The sequence below is a fragment of the Coenobita brevimanus genome, chromosome 57, assembly GCF_032717465.1.
Source record: "Coenobita brevimanus isolate Jiangsu-jjx chromosome 57, ASM3271746v2, whole genome shotgun sequence".
Taxonomy (NCBI): domain Eukaryota; kingdom Metazoa; phylum Arthropoda; class Malacostraca; order Decapoda; family Coenobitidae; genus Coenobita; species Coenobita brevimanus.
Genome location: NC_137010.1, coordinates 10,798,650 through 10,812,754, shown reverse-complemented (window position 1 = coordinate 10,812,754; position 14,105 = coordinate 10,798,650). Strand labels below are relative to the sequence as shown.

The 14,105-nt window shown below is 50.2% G+C and overlaps 1 protein-coding gene across 1 annotated transcript in view; it reads right to left on the bottom strand.

Annotated features, from left to right (window-relative positions):
* Window positions 1–14,105, bottom strand: part of fray (oxidative stress responsive kinase frayed) — a 229,000-nt gene that overhangs the window by 137,341 nt on the left and 77,554 nt on the right. The window contains exon 2 of the mRNA XM_080274202.1: window positions 3,733–3,926. Within this exon, the coding sequence (XP_080130328.1) occupies window positions 3,733–3,926 (194 nt within the window). The remainder of the gene's footprint in view (window positions 1–3,732; window positions 3,927–14,105) is intronic.

Sequence of the window (14,105 nt, the reverse complement as noted above, 5' to 3'; positions counted from 1 at the left end):
ACACTTCATGCGAGATCATAATCCTAAAAGTTAAAAGTCTGTCATATTGAAAAAGGTTCTATTGTTTTCGTCATATATGTGATCCGACATGTAGGCTACTGGTTCATCATGTACAGCGGAGCCCCAGGTTTAGCAATATCATCGTTCGCAATTTCATGGTTAGCAGTGGCCCGCAAAAACTGTATTCCCAAACAACAGGGTTTGACCGAAAACCCCTTCGTTTGCGGATAGAAAAATGTAAACAAACCACGTACCTACACAGACTGGCCACACACCAACAGTGACTATTGCAAAAATGTTGGAGTTGGAGGAGAATGATACCGAACAGAAGCAGCCAGTTGAGCAGCCAAAAGACGACGACAAAACTCCATCATCATCACTTTCATCGTGGCCGCTCACTCTTGAGAATTTGCAGGAGGAAGTCAATCAAGCAGAGTTTGCCAGCAAGCATTAGTGCCTGTTCCATGTTTCTGCATTGGCAAAGCTGATAAACACAGTGTTCAATAAGAAAATGAATGCAAGACAGCATGCACTAATAACCCGCTACCTCAGCAGACCCCGGAAAGTGGGAGAGGTGAAAGGCCCAGTGCAAGCAGCAGGGGCAGCTGAGCATGGAGCACAACTCAATGAAGATGTAATTATGGACCTGCTCGAGGATGAGGAGTTCTGTGGGTTTGTGCGGGAGCAACAGACAGAAGAGATGCAGCACAGGATGGATGTGGTGCGTGGAGAGGTGAAGACAGCATAGGCAGAGGAGGATGGAGATGCCTGAGATGGCAGAGCACAGTAGCCTCACCACCTGCCTTGGAAATTACATCTCCATACCTTCCATTAGGCACCTCACTCCAGCCTTCCAAGTGAGTTTCCTTGCCTATTATGTACGGTACAGTAAACCCTTGATATAACGAACCAATTGGGGGGAGAAGTGAGTCGCTATATTCTAAAGTTCCTTATATATGAGGGGTCGGTACTTCCGAGGGATTACTGAACTCAGTTCACTATAGCCTACAAGGGGAGTCGTTCGGTCCTGGTGTTCAAACATAACCTAAACTAACTCTACGAAGTTTTACATGGAGAATTCGATGGTTAATGAAGATGTACATGTAAATACAATACAGTACTGTATGAAGTGGTATTTATAAATACAATACCTATAATAAGAATACAGTACAATGTAGTACTGTTACAGTATGTTCACTATGCCAGGAAGGGTATGCTGTTGTCACCATGGGATGATTCCCAAACTTCCCCCTCATTTAGCGAACTCTTCGCAAAATCCGGGGAAGTTCGGCCGCGATTTGGTCGTTCATTATATACGAAATTCGCAATACCAGAGTTCATCATATCGAGGGTTTACTGTACTTTGTAATAATACTAGTTTCTTATCAGGTGCTATCAGTAAACTTTACATTGCATAAATGGGTTTTAGGGGGAGTTGGCATGGGACTTGGAACCAATTAGCCATTTCCCATTAGATCAATGTCCCACCTTTAGCAGTTTCATTGTTTGTGGTACTTTTCACAGAACCAATTTGGCGCGAAACATGAAACTCCATTGTAATGAGGGTCTACAGGATACCAAAGTCTTTTCATTACATCTACTCCCCTCCTCCTACTGGCTCTCTTCAGTCTCGCTTTTCCCGCAGTTTTGCATCTCTCTACTACTACTATTTCAATGGTCACTGCCCTTCTAAACTGTTTGCTTGCATCCCTCCTCCATTTGATAGGTGCACAGCATCTGTCTGGCAATGCACTGGCTCCCGTTTCTGTAAAACTCTACAAGGCCTTCATTTGTTCATGGATGCAGCAAGTCAACTCTAGAACTCTCTTCCCATTGCTATATTTTGCTTATGAACTCCAGTCTTTATGTGTTCAGGTAATTCAAAGTAAATGGATCTTGAATTTGGCTCTCTCATCAAGTTTTCCCGGAAAAAGCAACTTTAACGCAGGACAGAATGTTTGGTTCTTTCTTTTTTATTGTCTACATACTGTATATACAGTATACTGTATAAACAAGTCAACCGTATCTATTTAGTCTCAGTTTCTCTCTCTCTCTACTATCCATAGATGAAAATGAAATTGGTCCTTAGCCTATATGCAGTACTGATGTACTGCATTTTTCTTAGTTACCTTAACTCACCTATAACTACAGTAGCTTATGTAAGAAATTATACTTAACTGCTCTACTATCATTTATCTTAATTATCTCATGGCCTAAAGCTTCCTGGAGCTGAAATGTCTTGCTGCCTAAAATTCCAACAGCCTAACATGATCATGGCCAAAAGTAATGTGGCTGAACTGTCCCTGAGCAGTATAAAATTACAAGTACCAGGTACAAGAATTTACAAATTGATGTGACTTTCATTTCCATTTCATAACTAATCCATCTATGTGCTGTCATGCTTTAGTTTCAATCTAGCAACTGCCACAGTTGATTAGGTTTGGGAAACCTCATCCACAAAAGATTAAACCCTTCTCAGTTACTCTGCTCATGATTAGTGTTATTGTACCGATACGCTTCAGCTGCCTGTCCTTAATAAAGCCATTTTACTGCCTGTCCTTAATAAGGCCATTTTAATTAGATTGAAAATGGTCCATAAACTCGATACCATTTGAGTCAGTACAATAAGGAGGTACTTCTAAATGTAACAAAAACTATACAGGATACATACAAGCTCAGTTGGTGACAACAAAAATTCATTAAAACTAAAAATACACATTAATTTTGTATGCCTGGGCAGTATTTTCAGAAAATGCAAATATAATGGCACCAAGGTGCAGCAAATCATTAACAATGCCATCAGTTAGAAAGTACAGTATTATATTACAGATTTTCATGCATGCCACTTTCCTACACTATTTTTTTTCTTCTCTGAACTGGTTCCTTTCCCATTAGGCAGGCAATGGTATATAAAGCCTTGAAAATATCCAATACAAAATAATAGCAACACTGCTCCCTATAACACTGCAGAGACATCATGTTTTTCTTTTAATCTCACCCAAACAGAATCTGGCACTCATGCTCTTCACTCTTGCCAGTTATCATTATCTCACATTCTTAACATCACTTGGCTTCCATGACTATTTTATTTCCTCAAATCATCACAATTTCTTTTTTTTCCCATGCAGTAACTCCAAATTTATCTCACCAGGGTCACAGTGCCACTGCCATTCTAGCCTTCACTATCACTCTCACTCAAAGATAACCTCACCATTCACCTAGGACCTATCTCCATTCTCCATCACCACTACCTTACAATGAGCTGGTGATCTCTGAACCTAAGTCACGGATTGAGTAATTTTCCTCACATCTCGACTTCCCCACACGTCATCTCACATAACAATTATTTTCAGTCACTCTACAGGACAATAATATTATTCTCGCCACTTCTGAGCTCGTGCTCTTATTTACTCCTGGGCTCAGTAAGGTACCGGGGTCATGACACTACTCCATTTTTCCCTGCTTTAAATAATTTCAGCGCCACTTAACCTCTATTTTAGCACACCTGTGGCCTTATCCTCACCACATGCACAAATTCACCGACATCCATCACTTCCCTCAGCTGAAAAATCACCTTTTAGTTGTGCTGGTCATGTCTCTGCCAAGGTGCCACTCCCGGTCCTATTTTACAACTCCAATTTCTACCCATTTTCATTCACATGGGTACACTTTCCTTTCGATCACAGGATACCCCAGACCTTCACGTCACCCCAGCACACCAAATCAACTCACCAATCACTTCTCTAAGCTCGTAATCGTCTTTAGTATTTGGCCAAGGCTTCTCTTCGGCCATTTTGCTCTCCCCAGAAATGCTGCCTCGGTGTGGCCTGGGGAGGTGCTGGAGGGCCGCTGGCAGCTCCATTGTCGCCGATTTTTTTCTATATGTTCCCGGCGACCCTGGGGGCATCAGGCCGGGGGTGATCTTCCTGTGGGGGTAAAGAAGCCATATGTAATTTTTTCTACTGAGAGAAATGAGTTAGAAGGGGATTTGAAGGGTTGTAGGTTTCTCCACTGACGGTGATTTTTTTCTCCCACTGCCTTGGAATTTAATGTATATTCTACCTAGCATGGCCTTCAGATAATACTAGAAAATGCAGGTGATTTCTTTGAGTCCTGAATGAAAAATATTTATTGGGTTTTGAGATGAGGGTTTTTATACCGGGGTTTTTAGAAACCCGTTGACAATATTATCAGTGTATGTTTCCTGTGACTTATCTAACCTTAGGATCGACATGAGTCTTCAGGCATGATCAATAACTCATTAAAATACAAATCTAATTAAAATCAATATATTGCAGTGAGGTTTGGAGAGAAGATTTGTTATGGCGGGGTTAGACTGGCCTGACCCCGGTATAGTAGCCACAATAACACTCACTTTTATATTATACCTGATTATCTTCACAACATCCTAATCATATCAGGTAACATAATAAATCAAGGTAATGCATTACGATATGGATAACTATACACTTTACTAGGTCATGTAAGGCTATTTAAAGTCGCAAGGCTATATTTCAGGTTTGTGTTGTAAATTTTAGTAACTTTTTTTTTTTTTTTTTCCTGTGAGGTCAAACAAGAAGCTGACCACTCCAGCACCATCACAACTCTGGCATCACTCATACGTGGAAGCATATATAATTATATATTTATATATGTACCGGTATAGAGAGAGAGAGAGAGAGAGAGAGAGAGAGAGAGAGAGAGAGAGAGATTGATAGATAGATAGATAGATTGATAGATAGATATGTAATGCTAGGTGTTTTAGGGTCGGCTTCCCGTCCCTCTAACGCCTATAGTGTGTAGTTAAGTTCCCTTTTCTAGACCGGAGCTTAGACAAATAAGAGACAGGCAGGACACAAAAACTCAAGGAAACAATCTTACACGTGTATTGCTAAATTCTACAGGTGGAACGGGTAGATGTGACAAGGGTAATTATATTGAACAATTATAAACCTTAGGCCTAGACTGTGTTAGTATCACTACTCGGGACAAGATCGGGTAATGAATAGCACTATAACTAGGAGTCCTAGGGCAGTGGGGCCAAATACTATCACTTAGGGGAAGTCTAGGTTTTATCTATTGGGTGGAGTTCTGTTCACTAGGGCCGTGGCACTGTTTTCACTATTGGCAGTCTAACTTGTTTGTCTGTCGTGTCGTTAATTATTGTTCTTGCACTGGAGCCTCCATATGAGCTTAGTGTGAGGCTGTATCACTATATGGTAGCGTGTTCACTCAGACACTTATTCCACTGCCTTGCCGTATTCATTGTCTAACTGTTACTTTATTTATTCCACCTTTCTTTTACACTAACACTGATGTTTTTACTTCTCTGACTTCCCGCATTCTGATACTTCACTGTTCTGCCCTTGCTTCACTGTATCACTTTCACTGTGCTTTCACTGTCACTCACTGTCGGGACTTGGCGTAATGGCAGTAAGGTACAAGGGCAGCGGGAACAACTCAGCCTAACTACTGACGGGGCCTCCGTATTCAGGGGCCATGGGATCACGCGTAGGGGCGTCCTCTCTCGTCCGGGGCTGCGGGTGGCGAAAGGTCCCGCGCTCTCAGGGCTCGGGGTGTGAGTCTGGACCTCTGGGCTGGGGCCGAACAGCTGCCTGAACCTCTAGCTCAGGCGCCTGATGGAGAACGAGGGTCTCCGGCGTCGGGGTGTAGGGATGTCCCGCCCAGGGGTCCTGGAGGCGATCTGGAGGTCCCGTGGGCTGCGGTCTCCTGTGGTCGGGGATGTCGTCTGGGGTGGGCTGCGGCGTCGGTCTCCATCAGGTGAGTCCTCTCAGGAACCAGCTGCAGTGAGAAAAGCCTGGTGGTGGTTACGGGGCCTCTCCGGTAGTCCTCCAGGCTGGGGCCTCCCTCTGGGTCGTAGTCTCGTGTAGGCGAGTCAGCACCTGACGGAGGGGCTGCTACCAACTGTCTCCTGCCGTAGGGCCTCGGCTACTGGGTCGCCTTCTAGGGGCATGGCTACCGGCTGCCGCAAAGGCCTGGCTACTGGCCGTGGCCTGGGGAAGGGAGCGGCTGCTTGCTGACTCAAAGGCACCTTCGGAGCAGCTACTGGCTGTCTCCTGACAAAGGCGGGAGCAGCTACCGGCCGTCTCCTGGTTATCTTCAGAGCGGCTACTGGCCGTCTCCTGCAGGAGGGTCGAGCGGCTATAGGCCGTCTCTGTTAGGGCACCTTCGGAGTGGCTACCGGCCATCTCCTGACAAAGGCGGGAGTGGCTACCGGCTGTCTCCTAAATTACCTCCAGAGTGGCTACCAGCTGTCTCCTGTAGGAGGGTCGAGCGGATACAGGCCATCTCTGTTAGGGCACCTTCGGAGCGGCTTCTGGCTGTCTCATGACGAAGGTGGGAGCGGCTACCGGCTGTCTCCTTATTACCTCCAGAGCGGCTGCAGGCTGTCTCCTGTAGGAGGGTTGAGTGGCTACCGGCCGTCTCAGGGGTGCTGACTGGAGCTAGAGTAATGGCCCCACCCTGTGGTTGTCAGTGGTTGGGTCGCCCAGAAGGTAGTCTTGCTTTCCTGCTATGGTGGCAGTGAGCGAGCTCCATGTCACAGGGGCGTGCAGCCCAGGCAGACTTATGTTCCTGTCACCCGGAGTCAGGTCGCGCTCTATTTGCCCCTCTGTAGGCTCCTTCTGGGGATGTTGGGCTTCCCATCTGCCGGGAAAAAGTCACATCCCTTTGACTGGAGGTTGTAAACTTTTGTGTTGTAGGTGCGGTAGACTGGCTGCAGGAGTTGGAGGAGGGCGTGCCAGGCTGTGGTGGCGGGATTTTCATCTAGCTGAGCATCACAGGTGATGAAGAGGGCGGTTGGGTTGGTGGAGGAGCGGAGGAGTTGCAGGATGTGGAGGGGTCCACGGACTCGGTATTTATACCTGAAGGACGGCACCCATATGACTCAGCGAATCCTCATGGTGGCAGGTGTTGTCTCCTGTGGAGGGCTGTGCTGAATGCTGGAGATGGATGTGGAGTGTGAGGATTTATGCCAGAGTGAAATGGCGTGAAGTCTCTGAGGAATGTAGGTGGCTGGGATTTGGGTCCGGTGTAGCATGAGCATGAGATGATTTAGGGAAGGAGGTGGAGTGTGATTTTGCACTGAGGTGGGTGGTGTGGGTGTGTTGGTGTATCGGGTGGGTGGGCATGAGAGGGGGCCGGAGTGTGTGATGGTTGTTTTAAGGGTGGGTGTGGGTGGTAATGTGGGTGTGCAGTGTCGGCATGTGTGTGAGGTGCATGGGGTGTGCGGGGGCAGATGGCAGGCGGTAGGGATGGGGGTCCCACAGGGCGTCTGTGGGGTGTAGGCCTAGTAGGTGGTGGTGTAGTGGGTGCGTGGGCAGTGTAGGTGGGATCTGGTGTGGGGGATGGGGCAGGCGGGGCCGAGGGAATGTGAGAGGGAGGCAGATGGGGTGATTCGGGGCCAGGGGTGGGCAATGGTTGGAGCAGGGGTGTGGTGGTTGGAGGAGATGTGGGCGTGTGGGCAGGGAACGTGGTGCTGGGCGTCAGGTATGGGGTGGTTGGTGGCGAGGAGGTGGGGGAGAGATCTGGACTTGGTGGTGATGGTGAACCTTCAGGCGAGGTGTGAGGCGGCGTGGCGGGGGGTAAGGTGGAGGCGGTGGGGGAGGGAGAGAGAGAGAGACGGTGAGGGGGAGATGTAGCAGTCATAGGAGGTAGAGGGGACCGGAGTGGGGGTAGTGGATGGGGCTGGGCATGGGGCAGGGGTGGGGAACATGGGAGCATGAAAGAGGCATATGTGATGGTTTCTGAGAGTGCGAGGGGTGCCGTGATATTCAACCATCATTTGGTAGGCGTTAGGGATGCGAATGATGGTCTAGGGTCCCGTGAACCATGGCGCGAGCTTGTGGAGGGTGGGGAGCTGCGCTATCATGACAATGTCACCCGGTTTGTACGGGCTGGAGGCAGTGTTGGGGCAAAGGTCCAGGTTGTTCTGAAGGTGGGAAAGCTGCCACTTGAGGTGGTGAAGGGAGTCAGACGTGGGAGAAGAGGTGGGGGATTGTAAGTATTGTCGCAGGGGCAGGAGAGGTGTTTCTCCAAACACTCACTTGTACAGTGAAATTCCGTCCTCTTGGGGGCAGGAGTTTATGCCCCATTGCAAGATTTTCACATGGGCAGGCCAGTCGTCGTCTTTTGGTGGCTTCTATCCGGGTACGGAGTTGATTCATTAATGTATGATGGCTTTGTTTGCAGATGGCACTTCCTTGGGGCCAGTAAGGGAACGAGTGAGAGATTTTGTAGCCGAAGATGTGGGCTAGCTCCTCCCAGATTTTGCTGGTGAACTCTGGTGCATTATCAGAGTGGATTGCCTGTGGGATACCAAAGTATGGAAAACATGCTGAATCAGGGCATCAGCAACTGCAACAGCATGATGTTCTTTTGCTGGGCAGGCTATGACGAATTTTGAATACGTATCAACGAACATGATAACATACCAGTAGCCTCATTTTGGGGGCAGAGGTCCCACTACATCGATCGCCAATAACTGCCAAGGTTTGTGGGCGGTAATGTGCCCTGATGGACCAGCGGTGCGGGTGATGTCCTTACCCAGGGCGCACGCTTGGCAAGATTGGATAACCTCCTTGTTAGGGTGGAGGGATTGGGCACCCAGTAGGTGTCGTTAAAGACCTGCAGGAGTTTTTTTGTGCCTGGGTGAATTACGTTGTTGGTATGCAGGTGCCAGAGGGCGTCAAGGGTGGTGTCAGGGGCTAGGATGATATGCCCGGACGGGGTGAGCAGGTGGTCGACCTGGTGATATAGCTTTTTGAAGAGATGCTGGGGAATCCAGGGGGGTTGTTCCTTACGATGCCACTGTTGGAGGTGATCTTGCTGCGGCTGGACGGCATTGATGGGGAGTCGGAAGAGAGCATCTGCATTGGTGTGGGGTCTGCCAGGGCGGTACGAGATTTTGTAGTTGAATTCCTCCAGTGTCTTGTGCCATCTGATGAGCTGGGCATTTTTGGTGTCAGACTGCCACAGCCATTGGAGGGACTGGTGATCAGTAATGATGGTAACTTGGGTCCCTGATAGGTATGCCTGGAAATGCTCTAGGGCCCAAGTGATGCCTAGGCACTCCCTCTTTGTGGCGGTGTAATTTTTTTCCACTTGGTTGAGGGTATGGCTGGCGCAGGCAATGATGTGTTCACGGCCCTCTTGGACTTGGGCCAGCACGGCGCCAATCACAATCAAGGAGATGTCAGTGTAGAGTTGGAGTGGGAGGACATAGTCGGGAAAGGCCATGACCGGGGCAAAAACGAGTTCATCCTTAAGTTGTTGGAAGGCGGCTCATCTCTCATCCCTCCAGACGAATGGTTCTCCCTTACTGGTCAGGTCGTGGAGTGGCTTAGCGATGTGAGCGAACTCCTTCATGAAACATCGGTAATAGGACATAGGCCGAGGAAGGCCCAAATTCCGTGAACGTCTTGTGGCGGGAGTATGTCCGCAATGGCGCAGAGCTTGTCTAGGTCGGGAGATATGCCAGCCTGGGAGATGATATGTCCCAGGAATAAGACAGTTCTGGCGACCAGGATGCACTTGGAGGACCGGAGGTTGAGGCCTGTTTGTCAGATTCAGGTGAAGACCCGGATAAGGCGCTGAAGGTGGTTGGCCCAGGTCTTGCTAAAGATGATGACGTCGTCCAAGTAGGCTAGATAAATCTCCCATATGAGGCCGCTGAGGACAGATTCCATTAATCTTGAGAAGGTGGCGGGAGCATTACAGAGGCTCAAGGGTAGAACATTAAATTCATGTTTCCCATTGCTGGTCGAGAAAGCAGTCTTGCCTCTGTCTTCCGGATGCACCGGGACCTGCCAATACCCTGACTAGAGGTCGAGGGTGGAGAACCAGGAGGCACCGTACGGGGAATCTAGGGAGTCATCTATGCGCGGGAGTGGAGTAGCATCCTTGGTAGTTACGTCATTAAGCCGGCGGTAATACACACAGAACCGCATTGTGCCATCCTTCTTCTTCACAAGGATGACGGGGGAGGACCAGGGGCTGGTGGAGGGGGAGACGACTCCAGCCTCAATCATCTCTTGAACCTGGCAGTCTTCCTCTTCCTGCTGTTTGGGGTTCTTCCGCCGGGATGGCTGCCAGATCGGTGGGCCCATTGTGTGGATCTCGTGAGCCAGGTAGGTGGTATGTCCAATATCATCAGGTCCCACTGCGAAAAGGTCCTGGAAATCCAGGAGGAGGTGGTAGAGGGTGTCTGATTGGTTGGTGGAGAGACGGTCGGGAATGGGGGGGCAGAGGGGCGGGGAAGCTGGAGAGGGAGCGGGCGCAGGGCTCAGCTTCCTCCATCTCTCCAATTTTGAGTCCTTTAGGGAGGGTGAGGGGCGAAGAGGCAAGGTTGGCAATTCGGACTGCCGCGTGATGAGGGGGAAGGAGGTTGGAGGCAGGAGGTAGGCCGAGAGGGTTCCGGGTGGCAGGTGTGGGGAGAACAGGACGGATGTATTTGAGGGCCGGTTGAGAGACACCCAGGCTTCGTGGTGGGGGGGAATGGTGACAGCGGAGGAAATGGTGGCGGGGAACGAGGGAGAGCGGGGAGGGGGGGAGGGAGTCTTCCGGCCAAGGCCGGGGCATACAGGTGCAAACGGCCAGAGGGGGAGGGGGGGAGGGGGATTCTGGAACTGAAGCTGTCTGTTCCAGCAATCAATGGTGGCTCCTAACTTCTGTAGCAGGTCCAACCCCAGATATCCGTCGTAACTGTGGCAGGAAGAGTCAAACACAATGAACTTGTGGTGTGTCAATGCTGGTTGATGGGTGTCGACACACAGGGCCCGTGTTTCCCCATAGATTGGCAGGGGGCCATCCCCTGCGTCCACAAGATGAGTAGCCATCGGGAATAGCGGGCCAAAGGTCGACTTATGACGGGAGAAGTAGTGGCTATACAGGCAGGATCTGGCCGCTCCCGTGTTGACTAGAAGTCTGGCTTTCACCCCGCTCAGCTTCATCTTCTGGTAAACTGGGGGGCAGTATTTGGGGGAAGTGGCCCCCGCCACCGTGGGAAGGTGCGGGGGCAGTCCTAAAAATCCAACTGCTTGGGGCCTCCTTCTCCTTCCTCCAGCTCCTGCTCCCTGGGTTCAGTATCTTCTGCGGGTGCGGGTTTGTCCTCCGGCTCCTAATTCTCCAAGGAGGAGACTTTACGATAGCCTGGGGTGGTGGTCTTTCGCCTGGCGGCTTTCAATTGGTCCCTGATATCATGCAGTGGGCACTTGGAGCTGCAAGTGGAGAACTCCCAGAGATTCACCAGAATGAGGTTGGGGTTCTCTTTGTGACTGGGTGCCGGTGAGTGGGGTGTGCCATAGGCAGACTGGGTGCTGGGGTGGGGCTGGGGTGGGGCATAGGCGGACGTGGCTTGACTGGAGGAACCGGAATGTTCGTGGGGAACTTTTTCACCACCTTGATATGCTGGGGTGTAGGGCGGGAGGTCAGGATGCTGCGTATGAGTTGGATATCCTTATCCATGTCTCTGGTAGGGTCATGGATTGTAAAATACTCCTTGACCATGCTGGGGAGCACTCAGAGGAGAGTATTGAAAGTGTGTTGCTCCCAGGTTTCATCACCTGCCTCCGGGTAGGCAGCAATGACCAGGCGTCTGGCCTGGATTAGAGTGTCATCCAAATTGCCATCAAAAGTTAGGCTATCCAATTGGGACAGCGCCACCACTTTACCTAGTGATGGGGTGATGGCCTGAATCTTGAGTTTCGTGAAATTCTGCCAGGTGAGCCCCAGGAATATCTTGGGTGCGATATTGGCTGCCGCTTTACCCAGTAGCGGGAGTGTAACTGTGATTTTTTGTTTGTCATCTTCGAACCCGATGTCTAGCAAAAGTTTAATAATTGCCAGATATGTGTGAACATCATACTGTTCAGGGTCGAATTTATGCAATTGCACATGGGGTTTGGTTGCCATTTTGCTGGTATTTCCTGATTACCTTTCTAGTATGCCTGGGTCAAGAACCAACGCTGTCCACCAGTGTAATTCTAGGTGTTCTAGGGTTGGCTTCCCATCCCTCTGATGCCTAGCGTGTAGCTGGGTTACCTTTTCTAGACCGGAGCTTGGACAAATAAGAGAGAGGCAGGACACAAAAACTCAAGGAAACAACCTTACACGTGCATTGCTAAATTCTACAAGTGGAATGGGTAAATGTCACAAGAGTAATTATACTGGACAGTTATAAACCTTAGGCCTAGATTGTGGGTGTTAGTATCACTACTAGGGACAAGATTGGGTAAAGTGAATAGCACTATAATCAGGAGTCCTAGGGCAATGAGGCCAAATACTATCACTTAGGGCAAGTCTAGGTTTTATCTATTGGGTGGAGTTCTGTTCACTACAGCCGTGGCACTGTTTTCACTGTTGGCAGTCTAACTTGTTTGTCCGTCGTGTCGTTAATTATTGTTCTTGCACTGGAGCCTTCATATGAGCTTAGTGTGAGGCTATATCACTATATGGCAGCATGTTCACTCAGACAGACACTTATTCCACTGCCCTGCCGTATTCATTGTCTCACTGTTACTTTATTTATTCCACCTTTCTTTTACACTAACACTGTTGCTTTTACTTCTCTGACTTCCCGTATTCTGATAATTCACTGTTCTGCCCTTGCTTCACTGTATCACTTTCACTGTGCTTTCACAGTCACTCTCTTTCGGGACTAAGCGTAATGACGGTTAGGTACAAGGGCAGCGGGAACAACTCAGCCTAACTACTGACGGGGCTGAGTTCCGCCAGGGGCCTCCATATTCAGGGGCCATGGGATCACGCGTAGGGGTATCCTCTCTCATCCGGGGCTATTGGTGGCGAATGGTCCTGTGCTCTCAGGGCTTGGGGCAGGAGTCTGGCCCTCTGGGCTGGGGCCGAACAGCTGCCTGAACCTCTCGCTAAGGCGTCTGATGGAGGGTGAGGGTCTCCAGCGTTGGGGTGTAGGGATGTCCCGCCCGGGGGTCCTGGGGGCAGTCTGGAGGTCCCGTAGGCTGCTGTCTCCGGTGGTCAGGGACGCTGTCAGGGGTGGGCTGCAGCATCGGCCTGTCAGGGTCCGTCTCAGGAACCGGTTGCAGTAAGAAGAGCCTGGTGGTGATTACGGGGCCTGTCCGGTAGTCCTCCAGGCTGGGGCCTCCCTCTGGGTTGTAGTCTCGTTTTGGGGAGTCATCACCTGATGAAGGCGTGGGTACCATCTGTCTCCTGCCATAGGGCCCGGCTACTGGCTGTGGCCTTCTAGGGGCGCATCTACCAGCCGTCGCAAGGGCCTGGCTACTGGCCAAGGCCTGGGGAAGGGAGCGGCTACAGGCCGATTTGAAGGCTCCTTCGGAGTGGGTACCAGCCATCTCCTGGTTACCTCCGTAGTGGCTACCAGCTATCTACTGCAGGAGGGTCGAGCGGCTACAGGCCATCTCTGTTAGGGCACGTTCGGAGCAGCTACCAGCCGTCTCCTGATGAAGGCGGGAGCAGCTACCGGCTGTCTCCTTATTACCTCCAGAGCGGCTACTGGCCATCTCCTGTAGGAGGGTCAAGTGGCTACTGGCCATTTCTGTTAGGGCACCTTTGGAGTGGCTACCAGTCGTCTCCTCACGAAGGCAGAAGTGGCTACCAGCCGTCTCCTTATTACCCCTAGAGTGGCTACCGGCTGTCTCCTGTAGGAGGGTTGAGTGGCTACAGGCCATCTCTTTAAGGGCACCTTCAGAGCGGCTTCTGGCCTTCTGACGAAGGCAGAAGTGGCTACCGGCCGTCTCCTTATTACCTCCAGAGCGGCTGCAGGCTGTCTCCTGTAGGAGGGTTGAGCAGGTACCGGCTGTCTCAGGGGTGCTGACTGGAGCTAGAGTAATAGCCCCACCCCGTGGTTGTCGGTGGTCGGCTCGCCCGGTGTTGTATGCACGGAGTGACTTATGCTGGAAGTCACCGCTCCGCTCAGTGCGCATGCGCCGAGTGGCCATTTAGCTTCTATTTTGAAAGTATCTGCTTGTTATCCCAAATTTTGTGCCACTTATCAACAACATTGTGTGAAATACATGTGTCAGGAAGATAATTGGATGTCTTATCGACCTGTAGGTAACTATAGGTCGATATATGGATATATAGAAATAATG